The 17,737-nt window shown below is 38.2% G+C and overlaps 1 protein-coding gene across 1 annotated transcript in view; it reads left to right on the top strand.

Moving 5' to 3' along the window:
• Positions 1 to 16,935, top strand: part of LOC311229624 (immunoglobulin-like and fibronectin type III domain-containing protein 1) — a gene marked incomplete at both ends in the record, with an annotated part of 31,620 nt that extends 14,685 nt beyond the window's left edge. The window contains 13 exons of the mRNA XM_084315700.1: positions 219 to 491; positions 686 to 880; positions 7,447 to 7,508; positions 7,600 to 7,741; positions 8,414 to 8,707; positions 8,906 to 9,208; positions 9,793 to 9,972; positions 10,169 to 10,297; positions 13,049 to 13,128; positions 14,275 to 14,467; positions 15,715 to 16,011; positions 16,504 to 16,830; positions 16,931 to 16,935. Of these exons, the coding sequence (XP_084171826.1) occupies positions 219 to 491; positions 686 to 880; positions 7,447 to 7,508; positions 7,600 to 7,741; positions 8,414 to 8,707; positions 8,906 to 9,208; positions 9,793 to 9,972; positions 10,169 to 10,297; positions 13,049 to 13,128; positions 14,275 to 14,467; positions 15,715 to 16,011; positions 16,504 to 16,830; positions 16,931 to 16,935 (2,480 nt within the window). The remainder of the gene's footprint in view (positions 1 to 218; positions 492 to 685; positions 881 to 7,446; positions 7,509 to 7,599; positions 7,742 to 8,413; positions 8,708 to 8,905; positions 9,209 to 9,792; positions 9,973 to 10,168; positions 10,298 to 13,048; positions 13,129 to 14,274; positions 14,468 to 15,714; positions 16,012 to 16,503; positions 16,831 to 16,930) is intronic.
• Between the last annotated feature and the right edge of the window lie 802 nt (positions 16,936 to 17,737).

Genomic DNA, 17,737 nt, shown 5'->3' with positions numbered 1-17,737 from the left:
TTATTAACCTTTCTGATTGAGGACGTTAGAATAACTTTTATTCCACAACTGTTTTGTATTGTATATACCCAATTACGAATAGTTAAAAGGCAAAAGTGGACATCATGTAAATTAGGTCATCAGTAAACTCAACAAAAAAATACACATTTTCAATATAATTTTCTTTTGAGTTGACAAACCTATTTTCTTTGACCATAAAAAACATTGGTGTTTTTCAGTTCCCGTGGTGGATTTCTTGGTCAAACTTCAGGAAGCCAAAGCAACGGAGAGAGAAGATGCTGTCTTTGAGTGTGTCTTGTCAAACCCTTTCTCCAAAATATTGTGGTTTGGCAAGAGCTTACCGCTGGAACAAGGAGATAAATATGATATAGAGGTTTCAGAAGACAAGCTCATTCACAGGCTGGTGGTCAAAGACTGCTTATTATTGGACAAAGGCATTTATTCATGCTGTGCAGGAATAAAATCTTGTAATGCTTTTCTTATTGTTGAAGGTAAGATAATACATCACTCAAACAAAAGATACATTTGAAAAAGTTACTGTATATTGATAATGATATGGATAATGGTTGATAATGGGATTTAGATAAATTTCCACACACATATTTGCAGTTTTTTGTCATGGATACATCATAGGTGGTTAATGTGCACCTATTTTTAATCTTCTGTCTTCTTATCTTCTATTAAGCTGACAAAACCGCAGAAAAGGGAAAAAAGGCACCAAGAAAAACAACCAGGGCAGGAGGATCTGGAATAGACCTGACGAAGGTCGCCCAAGAGCAGCAAGTCAAACTAGAGATACAGAGAGAGGAGGTAAAAGTACAGATTCAAGCTGTCAAAGAGGCAGCTGCAGCCGCACCTCCACCTCCTGCACCCGAAAAAGGTAAGAACACTGATCACCGGGTTTATCAAATAAGGTTCTAGGTTACTAGACAAGGATTAGGCGTTCTCCTAAGCTTTTTCAATAGAGAATGACAAAATTGTGTGTGTATGTCAAAGACTTAAAGGGGAACTATTTTACTATTTCTTTCACTATTTGGGCACTTTTACACAATTCCTGTGAGTCTATGGAACACCTCTGTAATATATATATATTTTTTATTCATTGTTTTGTATTTCTAATCAAGTCCTCAAAAACAGCATTTTTCTACCTCAAGATCTCGAGCCGTTTTGAGCCTGGGCAGCAGAACTGTGTGCAGCTCATCTTGTATCTCAACATTAACATGCAGCGGTGTCTTTCTGACATCACAAATCATCACATTTTCAAATGACTCAGTTCAGTGAGGGTGAATATTGTGAGAGGAGAATTGGAAGAATGCGCCAATATGAGAATTTTGAGACATAGATCATATTAATATAAGTTCACATAGCTAGGAAACAATGCTAAACACTCAAAAAGGCCATTTATAAGATAGTTCCCCTTTAATTAAAGTCAAGGAAACTGGCTGTGTTAAATCCAATACCATTACAAATGTATTGAATTGATTGGAAATATTTGAAATTTGTTGAATCGTTATCTAGGCTACAGTATGTCTATCTAGATCTAAGCCTTTACAGGATGTGTAGGCTACATGGGTAGCTTAACTCGTTGACTGCCACGCTGTTTTTCCATCTGTACTCCCTGGTGCCAGTGTTTTTGACCATTTTCATGATGTTTGCATACCCATCGTATACCGGTATTCTATATTATAGCTATATGGAGACAATAGTATTTCTCATTTGAAAGGCAATATTTTACTCCAACAGGGAACAAACAGTTTATTTCTACATACCTTCGTCCCTGCGCAATCCCAGGCTAAAACCTGTCCCGTTTCAAAATAATCCAGTCTTGTTTCCTGGAATGCGAGATATTACGTGTTTTCTGTGCAGCATGCGCATTTTGTGCGGGTTGCTCGCCTGACACCTATATTTCCAGGTCAAAGGTAAACATGACCATACATAGAATGGTTCTATTCACAAAGCCACCATGGGGGGGGGTCCCTCGCGGACTCGTTTTCTGACGCTGGGATCATCACAAATGCATGTTTTATGATGGGGTTCGGTAAAATAGACGTTACCTTTGTCAGGCAGGTTCACCAAAACCCTGTCCACTCTTGCTCCGAAGTGTCTGAGTCAGAACAGGAACAATTTAAATAAATAGCGTTAGTTGGCTCTAGGCGATCGCCATTGCCAAACGTTAGTTGGCTCTAGTCTGGAGAAAACAGCCTGTTTGAAAATACTAGAATCCAACAGTCTGGTGAAAACGCACCTTATGTTATGGATGGATCATCACCGTTTGTCCTCTTCATAATAATCTCCAATAGTTCGCTCTAGGCGATCGCCATTGCCGAACATTAGTTGGCTCTAGTCTGGGGTGCTCTCAACTCGGCAACAGATAATGTTACATGCTCGGCCGGTTTGACTATAGTATTTTTATGATTTACCAGAAGTGCTGAGTCCAATGTAGTCTGGTGAAAACCCACCTTATCATCCATAAGTGAATAGTTCGCTCGCCATTGCATGCCCAGCAGTGAGTGAGCAACCCCCCCCCCCCCCCCCCACAGTAAACTAGCCCAGGTCAAAAGGTAGGCGACACTGCCACCTATCGGGATTCGATCGTCATTTCAATTCGAATTCACTCAGAGGTACCAGGATCACACAACAAGGTCCGGCTGACTGTTTAGTATAATAATAATAAAAAATATATATATAATAATTTAAAAACGAGTGTATTCGTTTTTGGCGTTCAATGAGTTAATATTAACGTGTAACTAAAAAACAAATGGTCTTCTTTCCAGGAATTTAAACATTAATCATCATTATAAATGATAATGTTCATTATAAAAACATTAACATATTTGTATTTAATGTTAATATGGCAGCCACTGATTGGTCTTGATGGTTAATAGGTAAAAACGGACCAGCAGTGAGTGTAGCCGGCTCGGCTCCACAGGTTGTGGTTGGTAAGAAACTTAAGTGATACGTTAACCTGTGAATAGATGGAAGTAACAAACTAAATGAAAGCCATTTGAAATATAATGGCTTCAAAAGTCAGCGTGTATACCCATAACTGAGAATTTGTTTGTTTGATAGATAAAGTATATACAAACATATTGAAAGAGGAATATGTTTGTCCATAGACTGTTACTAACAGTAATCTGCCATAGCCTAATGTAGATCTTTGATATAGCTTCTTCATCAAGGTATAACAGTTATACCATTGGTGAGGTCCTGAGCAGGGAAGTAGTGGGGTGGTAGCTTAGTAAACAAGCGTTAACCTTCATCCTAGGCTTTTTCAATAGAGAATGACCAATGTGTGTGTGTGTGTGTGTGTGTGTGTGTGTCTAGAACTAGCCTTAATTCATGTCAAGGAAACTGGTAGTCACTGATTGGTCTTGGTGGTTAATAGGCGTAGATGAACTAGCAGTGAGTGTAGATGGCTCAGATCCACAGGTTGTGGTTGGTGGTGGTAAGAAACATAAAGATGCAGGTGCGGCTGGGTAGCGCAGTGAACTAAGCACTCGCCTACCACCGCAGACTCTGGGATCTAATCCAGCTGTCAGCGGTACCTCCGGCTTGGTCAGTCGTCCCTCCTAACACAATTGGCAGTGTTAGCGGGTGGGAAGCCGGTGGGGTATGTGTCCTGGTCGTTGTAAACTGTGACTCCTACTGGTCGGTCGGGGCGCCTGTTCAGCAGGGAGGGGATCTGGGGGAAATAGTGTGAACCTCCGCACGCGTTACATTCCCCCAGTGAAACTCCTCGCTGTCAGGTGAAAAGAAGCGGCTGGCGACTCCACATGTATCGGAGGAGGCATGTGGTAGTTATACACCCTCTCCAGGCCGACAGTGGGGCAATGTGCACAACGAGCAGGAATGGAATTGGCATAACGACTCAATTGGGATGGGTGAACATTTTTAATACAGAAAGCCCAAAAAAAATTGAATTAAAAATAAAGTACAATGAAAGCATGTTTTTCAATCTTGTTGCATTTTTTTAATAGAAGGTATAGTTGATACCCAAAATGTTAGAAATGTTTTGTTGTTGTGAGATTGTTGTGAGTTGTGTGCGTGCGTGCGTGTGTAGGTGTGTGTGAAAACTGGCTAAGTGTTAAATCTGATAAAGCCATTGAAAATGTGAATATTGTTGGGAAATATCCATTTGTTGAGTCGTTATTTACTGTATATAGAACACACACATGTATACTAACATCATACATGATGTGTGATATCATGCTGTAATTTGCCTGTTATGTTTTCTCTTTTTAGGTGTTTCCAGTACATGTAGGCTACATGGTCCAGTTTATTAGCTTGTTTCATCTGTAACAATATTTACACTATTTCAAACAAATGACTTGCTTTCCAGGAATTTAAATATTATGAATGATCATTATTTGAAATCATTGACAATGTTAAATATTTGTATTTAATGTTAATATGGCAGCCACTGATTGGTCTTGATGGTTAATAGGTAAAAACGGACCAGCAGTGAGTGTAGCCGGCTCGGCTCCACAGGTTGTGGTTGGTAAGAAACTTAAGTGATACGTTAACCTGTGAATAGATGGAAGTAACAAACTAAATGAAAGCCATTTGAAATATAATGGCTTCAAAAGTCAGCGTGTATACCCATAACTGAGAATTTGTTTGTTTGATAAAGTATATACAAACATATTGAAAGAGGAATATGTTTGTCCATAGACTGCTACTAACAGTAGTCTGCCATAGCCTAATGTAGATCTTTGATATAGCTTCTTCATCAAGGTATAACAAAATACCATTGGTGAGGTCCTGAGCAGGGAAGTAGTGGGAGTGGTAGCTTAGTAATAGAGAATGACCAGTGTGTGTGTGTGTGTGTGTGTGTGTGTGTGTGTGTGTGTGTGTGTGTGTGTGTGCGTGCGTGCGTGCGTGCGTGCGTGCGTGCGTGCGTGTGTGTGTATGTGTGCGTGTGCGTGTGTGTGTGTGTGTGTGTGTGTGTGTGTGTGTGTGTGTGTGTGTGTGTGTGTCTAGAACTAGCCTTAATTCATGTCAAGGAAACTGGCAGTCACTGGTTGGTCATGAATGATGGTTAATAGGCGTAGATGGACTAGCAGTGAGTGATGGCTCAGAACCACAGGTTGTGGTTGGTGGTGGTAAGAAACATAAAGATGCAGTACAATGAAAGCATGTTTTTCCAGTTGCATTTTTTTAACAGAAGGTATGTTGATATAAAATGCCCCAAAATGTTTTGTTGTTATGAAAATGTGTGTGTGTGTGTGTGTGTGCGTGTGTGTGTGTGTGTATGCGTGCGTGCATGCGTGCGTGTGTGTGTGTGTGTGTGTGTGTGTGTGAGAGAAAACTGTCTAAGTGTTAAATCTGATTTTGCGTTATGTAACGCAAATTTGCATTATGTTTTCTCTTTCTAGGTGTTTCCAGTACATGTAGGCTACATGGTCCAGTTTATTAGCTTACATTTAATATTGGTTTCATCTGTAACAACATTTACACTATTTCAAACAAATGTTTTGCTTTCCCAGGAATTATCATTATTTGAAATCATTGACAATGTTAAATATTTGTATTTAATGTTAATATGGCAGCCACTGATTGGTCTTGATGGTTAATAGGCAAAAACGGACCAGCAGTGAGTGTAGCCGGCTCGGCTCCACAGGTTGTGGTTGGTAAGAAACTTAGTGACGCCTGTGAATAGATGGAAGTAACAAACGAAAGCCATTTGAAATACAATGGCTTCAGATGTCAGCGTGTATACCCATAACTGAGAATCTGTTTGTTAGATAGATAAACTATATACAAACATATTGAAAGAGGAATATGTTTGTCCATGGACTGCTACTAACAGTAGTCTGCCGCAGCCTAATGTAGATTCTAATGTAGAGGTATATAATTGCTGAGGTCCTGACTCATCGTCATTATATTCTATATATAGTGTAATCCATTCATTGTGCGATTGCTTGCATTGTCTTGTCTACTGTTTTCTTGAATTTTTTTGCATTTACTACCATTACAACCAATCACTTTAGCATGACAAGGGATTGGTTGAGGGAGTTGATAGATCAGAATTTAGTTTCAAACAAACTCAACCAACAATGCTATATGCTCAGTGTATTATGTGTGTCTTGTATTTTGTTTCAGTGTACTGCATTATTGTACATATTTAGAGATGGAAAATAACTTTACTTTAGGAAATTACTTTACCTACCATTCCACACTGTAGCTTTAAATGTATTTGTCTAATGTGGAGTACTTTGAAGAGCATGTTTACTTGTCAACACATGTCTATCTCATTTGCATTTATCATTACAACAATGAATTGATTATTTTATAGAGAAACCCAAAGAACTACCAGTTGCAGTTGCTGTTGGTAAGCCATACGTTTATGAGTATAATAATATTACTGAATGCTGCCTTTGAATAATATATAATTAATAGAGCCTCTAATATATACTGTGCGTTAACCTCAATGAGTCATATTACTAAATAGTAATGGCTAATAACATGAATGTAGGCATATTGCTTATAACCTGACTTAATCCTGATATTGATTATAATATACTCCCTCTTACCATGCCCCTTCCATGGATGAAAAAGTATGGAACAACAAAAGAAAGTATGGAACAAAAATTACTTCAATAAACAGTGTGCAGATATGAGTTTGTATTTACAAGTACTGTACATTAATTAACACCTCCCCACACAAGGATGCATTGCTTACACTTGAAATGTCTTTTGTGTGCACATTTGTTTACAGAGTGTGTAAAGATGTGTCTGCTGCTTATCACTGTGCTTGCTTGGTTATCATGATCTTGCACTAAGCATAAACTACATGACCAGATTACACTGACTTGGTGCACTGTATAGCAATTAAAACACATCAGTGTGATTGTGGATTTAGCTGTTTAAATTGTGAACACATGGTTGTAATAGCAGATTTAGCTTAGTTTGTTATCTGAATTCATACGTTTAATACAATGCAGGAATTATGCCTATTAAGGTCAGTTCTTAAGCACTACTTTAATAATAATAACTGTATTTATATAGCACCTTTCATACATGGATTGCAGCTCAAATCCTTTACACAGTGTTTTACCAAAACAAAATATATAAGGTGATAAAGTACAAATCAGTAAAGAAAAGTACTGTACACTACAGTATGTCAGTCCTGAACTATAGCAACAATTATAAACAATATAACATCAGCAATTTTCCTTCATAAAATGTGATTTACTTCTAAAACACAATAAATAGGCCTATTTTAACTATTTTCAACAATTACAAATCAGAGAAGAAAGATACTGTTATGTATTAGGAATGAATTGTATTATTACTTTCAATCCCGAATTAGCTTACAGCCTTGAACTAGCAACAATTATCTTTGAAAATGTCAAGCAGAGAGTAACTTTTTTATTTAATCTTCAACAGAAGATCCTAGTATTACCAGTGGACTCTCTGATAGTTTTGCTACCCGTGACAAGACAGTTGAAATGACCGTTACGATGAACATTGATATTGATGGGGCCTGGTTCAAAGATGGAGAGCAGGTAAGGCATTACTACACTCCATACTTGCATCATACTCTTTGTAACATAACACTTTATCATAAAATATAATTTTTTGCTTTTGTCTTTTCAGATAACCATCAAACCCAGGCATAAACTAACCAAAGATGCAATCACTCATAAGTTGACAATTGAAAATAGCAAAGATGACGACTCTGGATTGTACCGCTTTGAGTCAGGAGGCCAAAGTACACAAGGAAAGCTCACAGTTGGAGGTATGTCTGTAATCTATTTGACCATAGGTATTTTGGCTGGTTAGATTACTGAAGAGTATAATTTTTTGCCAATGAGACAAAAGCCTTAAATTAAATTAAATGTATTCAAAATAAGATACTATTTCATCAAAATGTATTGAAATTCCCCTCTACTAAACTTTTCTTTATTTTTTAAGGTTAACTCATGGATGCATGACTTTGACTATGCAATTATTTATGCAAATCTTGTCACCAGAGCCCCTTCTTTACATTATTCCCATGGAGAGAGAGAGCTTCTCTGTACTACCCTAAAATCCAAGTTTCATGTGTGATGTCACTAATAGGTTGAACCTATCATGGTTCAATACGTGGTAACTTAATACCTTTAGCATACACAGAAAGTGAGTATGAAAGAATATAAGCTGCCAACTTGAAATTCCTGGTAAACATCAATGGGTGATTGTTGACAATTTGTATATTCATTGTTCCTTGCATTCTAAATAAGGGTACAAGTATAGAGATGCTGCTAAGCCATTTTCAGTCGTTTTCTTAACACTTTGATGAAATTTTGTTGGGATATATATATAATAAATTGTTATTCAATATAGAAATTGTATAAGGGTTTAAAAACATATGGAGGGGATCTCTAAACTAGTTTGCATCCCTAATTCCTCTGTGGTTTGTGTCTCATAGATGTACCTGAATTTGACCCTGATGACCTTCACAAGTTCTCAAAGCCTGTGATAGTGAGAGTGGGCCAGAACGCTACTTTCAAGATGCCCTTTCCACCTCAGGAGAACTTGGAGGTCATATGGTTTCACAATGGCGTTGAGTTGAAGGATGGAGGAGGAGCTAAGATTGTGAGGGAGCCCAATCACACACGACTGATACTCAGAGACTGCCTGAGGTCAGACACTGGGGGGATCAGGCTCCAACTCAAAAACCAATTTGGGACTGTGGAGGCCATATCTCAACTCATCGTCCTTGGTAAGAAAATGGGAGAAATCTGGTTAGAAATGTAAGAAATCTTGTGAGAAAAGAAATTCAGAAAACTTGGAAAAGGAATGATTAATTATTTATTGGGCAAAAAAAAATGTGATCCTTATATACCAAATGCATTTGTAAGATAAAGCAGGTTACACCGTGTAACAAGATTTAAACTTTAGTACCATGTTTCCCTTACAGACAGACCAAGTCCACCAGAAGGTCCAGTGGAGGTTCTTGAGACCACCTCTACTGTAATTGAAATAAAGTGGAACCCCCCTAAAGATGACGGTGGCTCTCCAGTCACCAACTATATCATACAGAGGCAGCAAGTAGGCCATAGCCTATGGTCAAAGCTTGGAGATGTCTCTGCAGACAGGACTACTTACAGGGACAGGAATGTGATTCATGGCAAGAAGTACAACTACCAGATTTTCGCAGAAAACCCAGAGGGACTCAGCGATGTCCTGGAAACAACTGATGGCATTATGGCTGGCATACTGAGTAAGCTAAATGAGACAAAACAAAACACAAAAACATTCTTGTGTTCCTTAGCGGGCCTCGTGTACATTTCTTTAATGGTGTTTGTAATCAATTAAATTGCCCCTTGACAGGTTTCTAGAATTCTCTTCTCACTTTATACAGATGTAGCCATTGTAGGAGGTCTGCTTTTTACATGCTGCGCACAGCTCCAACACGTTTGTTGTTCAAGTTTGAAGTATATTTGTCACATATGCATTACAGTGAAATGCTTTCCCTGTGGGACCCCTCCTGGACTGTGGATAGCACTGAAGTCATAATAAAACAGTAGAGCAGGAGTGGACCGCTTATAAAAAAAAAAAACAGTAAGATAAATAAGATGAATAAAATAAGATGCAAAACAAAAATAAATAAATAAATAAAGTAAACCTCTTAAAACTGACTGGCGAAAATCGACCTTGTGCAAATGAATGAGATGAGATATATTATTTGGAAAATGTAGCAATAATGTAGAATAGTTGCAGGGTGAGTGATCTGGTACAATGGCTACCACTGTATCAAAGAGAGAGGGGGGTATTATGTTCACTGCCCTTCCCTTTGTCCCTCAGTACTCTCTGGTCCACCTGGGACTCCCACGGTGGTCAGTGCCACTAAGACGTGCATCAACCTGACCTGGACGGCTCCATTGGATGACAGAGGAGAACCAATCATTGGTTACCAGCTCGAGAAACGTAAAAAGGACACAATTCAATGGGTTGCCTTGAATCAGCTGATTGAGCCTATAGAAGGTGTGTTGGAACAACAGCATAATTGTATAATTTTGATTTCAGGAAGATGGAAGCTAGGCACCTCCTGAAATAGTTTTTGCTGTAGTGATTCAAACATTACTCTCTTCTCCAGTTAATGATATGCCCTGACGTAGTGTTATAGGTTATAAAACGTAAAACATGTACAAAATAAAAATGTCTTGTCATACATCTCCAGGTGAAACGTATGCAGTTAAAGATGTCACAGAGGGATCCGAGTATGAATTCAGGGTTTCAGCCATCAACAAGTCTGGAGCCGGAGATCTAAGCCCTCCCTCTGTGATGGTGTGTGCAAAGAATCCTAACCGTAAGTAATCGGGATCACTCAGTGTGTAGTTTACCAGTAACACTGTTCTTTAGGGAGCACAATAATAATGTACTTAAGTATTATGAATGGCACAATGCGCTCATCTCATGATACGATTCAATACACAATTTAGGGTTCACGATTCCATACAACCATGATAAGGAGTTTTTGAAGGGATGATGTTATATCAACAAAATGTATTCTATATAAAATGGTGATTGCGCCCTCTGCTGTACAAACTGTGTAATGGATGACTGAGAGCTTGTAAAAGTGATAGGCAACTGCCAACTGGCAAGTCATCCAATTTGTGATTGCTACTACAGTAGAATAACATGTATCTGAGTCATTCCACCAATCCGGTCCGATTTGAGTCCCTCTGATGTTTTTAAGTGTCTTTTATCTAATCAGTTACCAAAATGTGCTTTGAAATGCTATTTATTTCAGTTGCAATGTCCTCTTTAATAAAGTGTAAAAACATTGCATGAATGTAATTTTTTTTATTATGCATTATGTTATTATTTCAGTTGACACCATGTATTTTGACATGTCCCTCGTGGCATTTCATGAAAATGTATTTGGGATATGACCAAGAAAATTTGTAAAAAGTCCATACTTTTTTCCATGAACATACACATCCATCTGTGCTGTTAATGCTCGTAATGATTTATTTCAAAATAAATGAATAATTATTCATTAAAATAACATTATTCAGTCAGTCCCTCAGTAACCCTCAACCCCGTTACACTGAGCATTCTCCCCCCCACAAAAATAATGGTTCAATCCATAGAAGCATGTGAAACAGGAAGTGACAACTTTGAAGTCTTTTGGAAAACACAACACCAGGAACAGGCACGTGATTACATATGCACGCCGCATTTCTCGGAGACGCTCTCTGATTGGCACTGACTGACACTCTCTGATTGGCCACTGACACGTTTGCCCAATCCGCGACGAGCTGTGTCTTTGCCCATTTCCTCGTCAAACAGCCTGCAAACTACCTGGCGTTCTATCGCCATGCTCTAAGACAAGCTCTAACCTTAACAAACTTCGAAAGAGTGCCTAAGCTTAACCGTCGAAAGAACTTGCCGTCACGCTCTAAGACAAACTCTAACCTTAACCAACTTCGAAGACTGCCTAAACTTAACCAGTGTAGAAACAGGCGTCGGCCAATCAGAGAGCGTCTCAGAGAAATGCGGCGTGCATATGTAATCACGCGGAACAGGCAATAGCTACCTCATTGTACTATGTTTTCAGTCATTTATCATGTAATATTATGGTAGTCAAGCATAATTACTCAACACCGTTACTTGAAAAAAATATAGCAAACTATTACTTGTGAATATGATCTTTGTTATTAAAATTTTTTAGATGCTTTCTTAATATCATGCATGCCATGTGCTCTCCTGGTATTCACCACATGTGGAGTAGCAACCATTTTGTGCAAAAAATCACAACCCTGTTACACTCAACCCCGTTATATTTGAATGTAACGTTTGAATGTAACGGGGTTGTGATTTTAACACTGATTTTGAAGTTATACAATAATAGTTAAATTAATTATTGAGCTTTTTCAACATGCCTATGCCACATACATATTAATTGTAATGTGCATGTTGCTGTGTGTGTGTGTGCTCACATGTTACCCTAGACTCAACCCTGTTACAGCTACATGTTTATTAATTATTTCTTTAAGTTTATGAAAAACAAATTCAACTTTTGAATAATTTTGTCTGAAACGTTTAGAGCAAACGATTTTAGTTCAAAATCTGAGGTCAAATCACATTTCTGATGAAAAAGCTTGCGGCCGCTGTCAAAAAAAGGCAAATTTCAGGGTTCAGAATAGCAAAAGTGTAGGATTTTACGTAATTTTTAGACGAGCAATTATAGAAATGGTGTGAAGGACATCTAATTATTATAGAAATGTTGACTTTAGCACAAATACATGTTTTAATCTTATTCAGAGAGCTTCCAGAGTGTCCATAACGGGGTTGAAGAATAATGGTGTCCATATCATACAATAATGACCAAAAATAATAGAGATGTCATGCCTGAGATGGGAAAATATATTTTTCTGGAAGTTAAATATGTCATTCATCTTGAGGGGTGTTCAGAAAAGTAATACCCATTGGTAAAAAAATAATCCCAAAGTCCAAATCGGACTGGATTGGTGGAATGACTCATCTATTCCTATTAAGTAATATACCTAGTAATAACTACTGAATAATGAACCATTGAATCAGACCAAACCAGTCTCAGTGCAGAGAATCCTTACATAATGGCTTTTACTTTGCTCCCCAATTCTGTCCATGAACTGTCCATTTAACCTTCAAATCCAATTTTCTGCCTGCTTACCTGTAATTCTAAAAGTGAATTATTAGTTAATTAATATGAGATCCTATGCTTTGTTAACTTGTAGTTTACTACAGTAGGTATCCATGTGCTCCCTAAAGTGAAGTGCTATCAATTTACTATTCAGTTGTATCATATCAAGATGGTTTGTTGCACTTCTCTGAATATTGGTGTGTGTGTGTGTGTGTGTGTGTGTGTGTGTGTGTGTGTGTGTGTGTGTGTGTGTGTGTGTGTGTGTGTGTGTGTGTGTGTGTGTGTGTGTGTGTGTGTGTGTGTGTGTGTGTGTGTGTGTGTGTGTGTGTGTGTGTGCGTGCGTGCGTGCGTGCGTGCGTGCGTGCGTGCGTGCGTGCGTGCGTGCGTGCGTGCGTGCGTGCGTGTGTGTGTCTGTGTGTGTGTATCCAGTGAAACCCTGTTTTAAAGACCCGGAGGACTTCATGGTTGTCAGAGCTGGGAATTCTGTGCGTGTCAAAATAAACTATGAGGTACAGTATGGACCAGATATAATAAACTATGAGGTACAGTATGGACCAGATATCTACAAACTCCAAATGAGTTCTCCTCACTTCTCCTAATTCTGTCATACTATCTTAAAGGCCCAACCTCTTCTTTCTAACAGTTGTCCTTTTACCAAATTACTTGATCAACTTTTGACGTGTTGACTGACAGAATGTGATAACTAAACACATGCATCTTATTATTATTTTTTTTTATTTTATTTTTTTACATGAAACGAAACACCTAATAATTAAATGAAAAAATTAAAAGAATAGATATAATGTAGGGCTGTCAGTTTATCGTGTTAATTAGATTAATTAATTACACCGCAAATTATCGCGTTGTGAAAATTAACTCAAAATTAATTAATAACAAAATAAATAGATTTTTTTATCTCATTCATTCCATAAGAACGTAGAATACACATCTACAGACTTTTTTTTAATATGGTTCATTTGCATGTTCTTGGTATCAGATTCTAGGGACATCTATGGATCTCAGGGAATGTATTGATGATCTCAAAACTGTAAAATCAGGAGGTCTTGATGGTCCAGCTGGTGCCGTGCAGTGATCCCACAACATATACAAAAAACACAAAACAAAAATCGTCTAGGGGTCAGATAAGTTCTGTGAACAAAATTTTTATGAATCTGTTGGTGATCTGGGTTGCGTGAGGATAGCCGGACATTCTCCCAGACTGTATCCCAATCAAAATCTACATCCAACTCCGGGACATCCTTTCTCCAAATCGTATCCAGGGGGAGGCATCTTATTTTATTTTAAAACTCTAAAATGCTTGTTTTAACTTGGAATGTAAACCAAACTAATACAATACTTGCAGTTAGATGCAAACATTCCAAAAAGCATAGTTTGCATCTGCAGTCAAAACCTTCAAGAATTTTTTATCCATACCAACGATAAACATAAATTAATAAAACTTAAAAGTCAATATTTTAATCTACAATTTAACACACACGTAAATTGAGATTAAATGCAAGTATATTTCACATTCCATGTTTTGGTCTCCATTTCCAGACATATTATCATAAAGAGATTTTTCTTTTGACATGGTTTTACATTGAGGTGATGATACAAGCTTTATATGTGATTATATCTAATATTTATATCTTTAGGCTGAGCCTCCACCAACGATTACTTGGTTGAAAGATGATGATACAGTATCTCCCTGGGTAACAATCGTCAATACAGAAGGAATGTCTCAGCTCGTGATCCCAAATGCAACACGCTCTGATTCAGCCATCTACACCATTAAAGCTAAAAACTCAGAGGGTGAAACTTCCTTCGACATTGAGGTCAGAGTCACAGGTAAGCACAATAATGTTGCAGACAGAACCACTGTAGCCTTGCTGTGTACAGCGTGTGATTTTATTATTTGTTTTGTATATTATCATAATACAGGTATTATTGGCAACACACAATATCTCATATCCTAAATAAAAAGAGTATGTGTTTAATTTTTTCTAATCCGATATGAATATGGCCATTTTCATACAGCTATTTTACATGAATACAGCCACTTTACTATTTGACATACACATACTGTATTCCATTTAAGTTTCCCAATGCGTTGCGTCATTTATACAGTAGTATGCCCCCAACACGTGTAGTCTTTTACCAACACACTTGCAGTTCCTCGTTCGGGTTCCGCGATCTGATGGCCACCTCTGTGCCAATCGTGTTACGCCTATTTATGCCTAAAACTACACGCCGCCGGGGAGCCTTCCAGGCAAAACGTAATAATGTAACAGCGACACGAGGAGAGATTTATATTTAATACCAATAGACAGAGCTTAAATCCCTCTCGAGTGGATCAAATCCTCCGGCGCTCACACGTGGGAATGGCGCTCTGCCAACACATCCGCTGGAGATGCAGGAGGAGGAACATATAGCCAAGAGTGTCTGAGTTATATGGGTCAGGATTAGATCAAATGCATCTTTTACCTCTGGTTCAAAGGGGCACGCTTGTGCACAGGCATCACAACAGGAAAGTACGAGGTCACGGTGGATGTTTGAATGTTCACGCTACACTCGCTACACTTGTATGACTACTATCTTGGAAGGACACAGGTGGATTAAACGGCGCTCCTCTAGACAAAACAACGGAGGTTCATTTGAAAGTATGGCTTATAGCTCTATAGCTTTTGATGCTGAGCTCATATGGGAAAGGTGCTCTGCATACCGAACGACACCTCAGAGAACTGAAATCAGAATCCCTTCTAGCAGAACCATGCCCACTCCTCCCTTATAGTGTAATTATATTGAAGATCCACTAATGAATCCACTAATGAATGACGTGAAGTAACCACATTTAGATGATTACAATTCTATTAGATTTGTTTAGATTATACTTTTTTATTTTTTTGGGACATATTCCCTGTTGGTAAAAGACTACACGTGCCCCCAACACATGTGACATAGAGCTACCTACAAAGAGTCACCATATAAACTAGTGAAGCATTACTTATAATTACCATATAATACATACAAGAATCCTGCAGGGGGGTATTTTACAAGCTTTCTACATAGGTCTTCATAATGTGCTTATGTCCTAGATGAACCCAAGAGCCCAGGTCCAGTGGCACTGGAGCAGACAGTTCAAGGCAAAGTGGTGGTATCCTGGGCCCCCTCTCCTGACCAGGAGTTGGATGACCGCCTGTTTTATGCGGTAGCTCAACATGACTCAGAGACACGGAACTGGAAAACCGTGGGAGACCGCCTCTTCACCAATACATACACTGCCATCAACATTAACGCTGGGAGAGAGTACCACTTCCGTGTCTATGCCAAGAATGACATGGGCCCCTCTGAGCCATCAGTCTCTCCTACATGGGGCATCAACAGCAACAGAGGTGGGTTACGTTCAAGATGTGGGTTGAGTTTGAACAGGAAATGGAGCCAAACTATTGGCAATTGAAACCATGTAAAACCATTCATTTTCAAATATTGTCAACCACCAACTTTATTGCAATTGTATAATCAATACAAATTAATTCAAGTCTTAATATTACTGTGTATATTGTCTGAAAGTGCAATTTTTTTGTCATTTCTCTCTTTTTTGTTTTACTATGAATGTACTCGACAGTAAACACTATTTTAAATCAACAGAAAACCTCAAATTAACCTTTTCTGAATGGACGTATTGGTTCTTTGTTTGAATTCAATTAAATTCATTATATTTCCTTACTCATACTTTGGTATGTACCCATTGAAGTACTTAAGTGAATTACTTACTTACTATGTACGATAGATCCTGCACTCTCAAGCAATGACAAGAGATCACTTACAGACAGTACATCAATCATAATTTTTGATTTTCTCTTGTTGAATTTTCCCCTGTATAGTTAAAATTGTATCATCTGGAAGTAACCTAGGAGAGATCAGTTTTGAGAGACCCCCATCTGTCCTGGTCCCGCTGAAAGTTCACACACCACCTAAAGGCTACCAGCTCTTCATGACTTGTGCCATCCGAGGATTCCCAACACCCACCGTCACATGGTCCCTTAATGATGTCAGCATCGACTCGGACAGCAACTACTACATCACCAACGCAGTCGGCGTATGCTCCATGTACATCCTCAGAGTCCAACCCAAGGACAGTGGCGAATACAAAGTAGTTGCCGTCAACTCCTTTGGCAGGGCAGAGTGCTCCACTAAACTTGTGGTTAGAGGTAAGGTTTTAATTAAATTGACATTCATTATGTGAATACATTTGAATTAGACAGTCAACTTCTTCATGGTATTCGTCATGTCCTTGTTATTTCTCCACAGATTGAACAAGCATGAAGACTTGCTTTAAAGGCACAGCTTTTTCCTCTCACTACAGGTGTATTTACAACAGAGTATGGAGTTTGCAAGTATAATGTTTATTACATAGGCTATGTAGACTGTGTGTGTATTATTGTTATAAGTTCCGGTCGAAGAAATTCTAGATCTGGCACAACTTTATTATTGTATTTTGTTTGGTTAAATTATATTATTTTAGTTATCCTATAACCATAAATTATGTATTCATGACCAGGTCAAAGAGTCAAAACTGTACCTAATACAGTACATACTGTATCTAATACAAATATTTATTTCAAAATGTTCTCGCAAAAGTTAGATGGGGGAATGCTCTTTGGACAACAGCAATAAATCAACAAATTGGAATTTTTGTGCAGTGTTTTTTTTATCACTTCGTTATCATTCAGTTCAGCCTCAGCATTAATATTATCACAAATATTCTGACCTGACTCACAAGAATGAACTCAGTGGCAATGTCAAAGGTGCCACACCCAGACATTAGAGATACAAATAATATTTGTATCTCTAATGTCTGGGTTTGGCACCTATGATATGATTACCATGCATGCAGAGCAGGACAGAAGTGGGAGTTTCCAAGGGTGTTTATTCAAAGCAAAAATCTAAAATACAACATGCATGAAAAAGGGATAAAACTAGAGACAAAAAAGTCTAGAGGTTTCTTCAGAGGCAAGTGTGACAAAGTCTAGGGATAAACTTACATCGACATAATCCATAAGACCCCAAACAGAAAAACGTTGACAACAGTATACAATGGACAAGCACAGTGAAGAG

This window comes from Notolepis coatsorum (assembly GCF_963971535.1).
Source record: "Notolepis coatsorum genome assembly, chromosome: 6".
Lineage (NCBI taxonomy): Eukaryota > Metazoa > Chordata > Actinopteri > Aulopiformes > Paralepididae > Notolepis > Notolepis coatsorum.
Note: the sequence above shows the minus strand (reverse complement) of the source record. Positions and strands in the feature narration are given on the sequence as shown.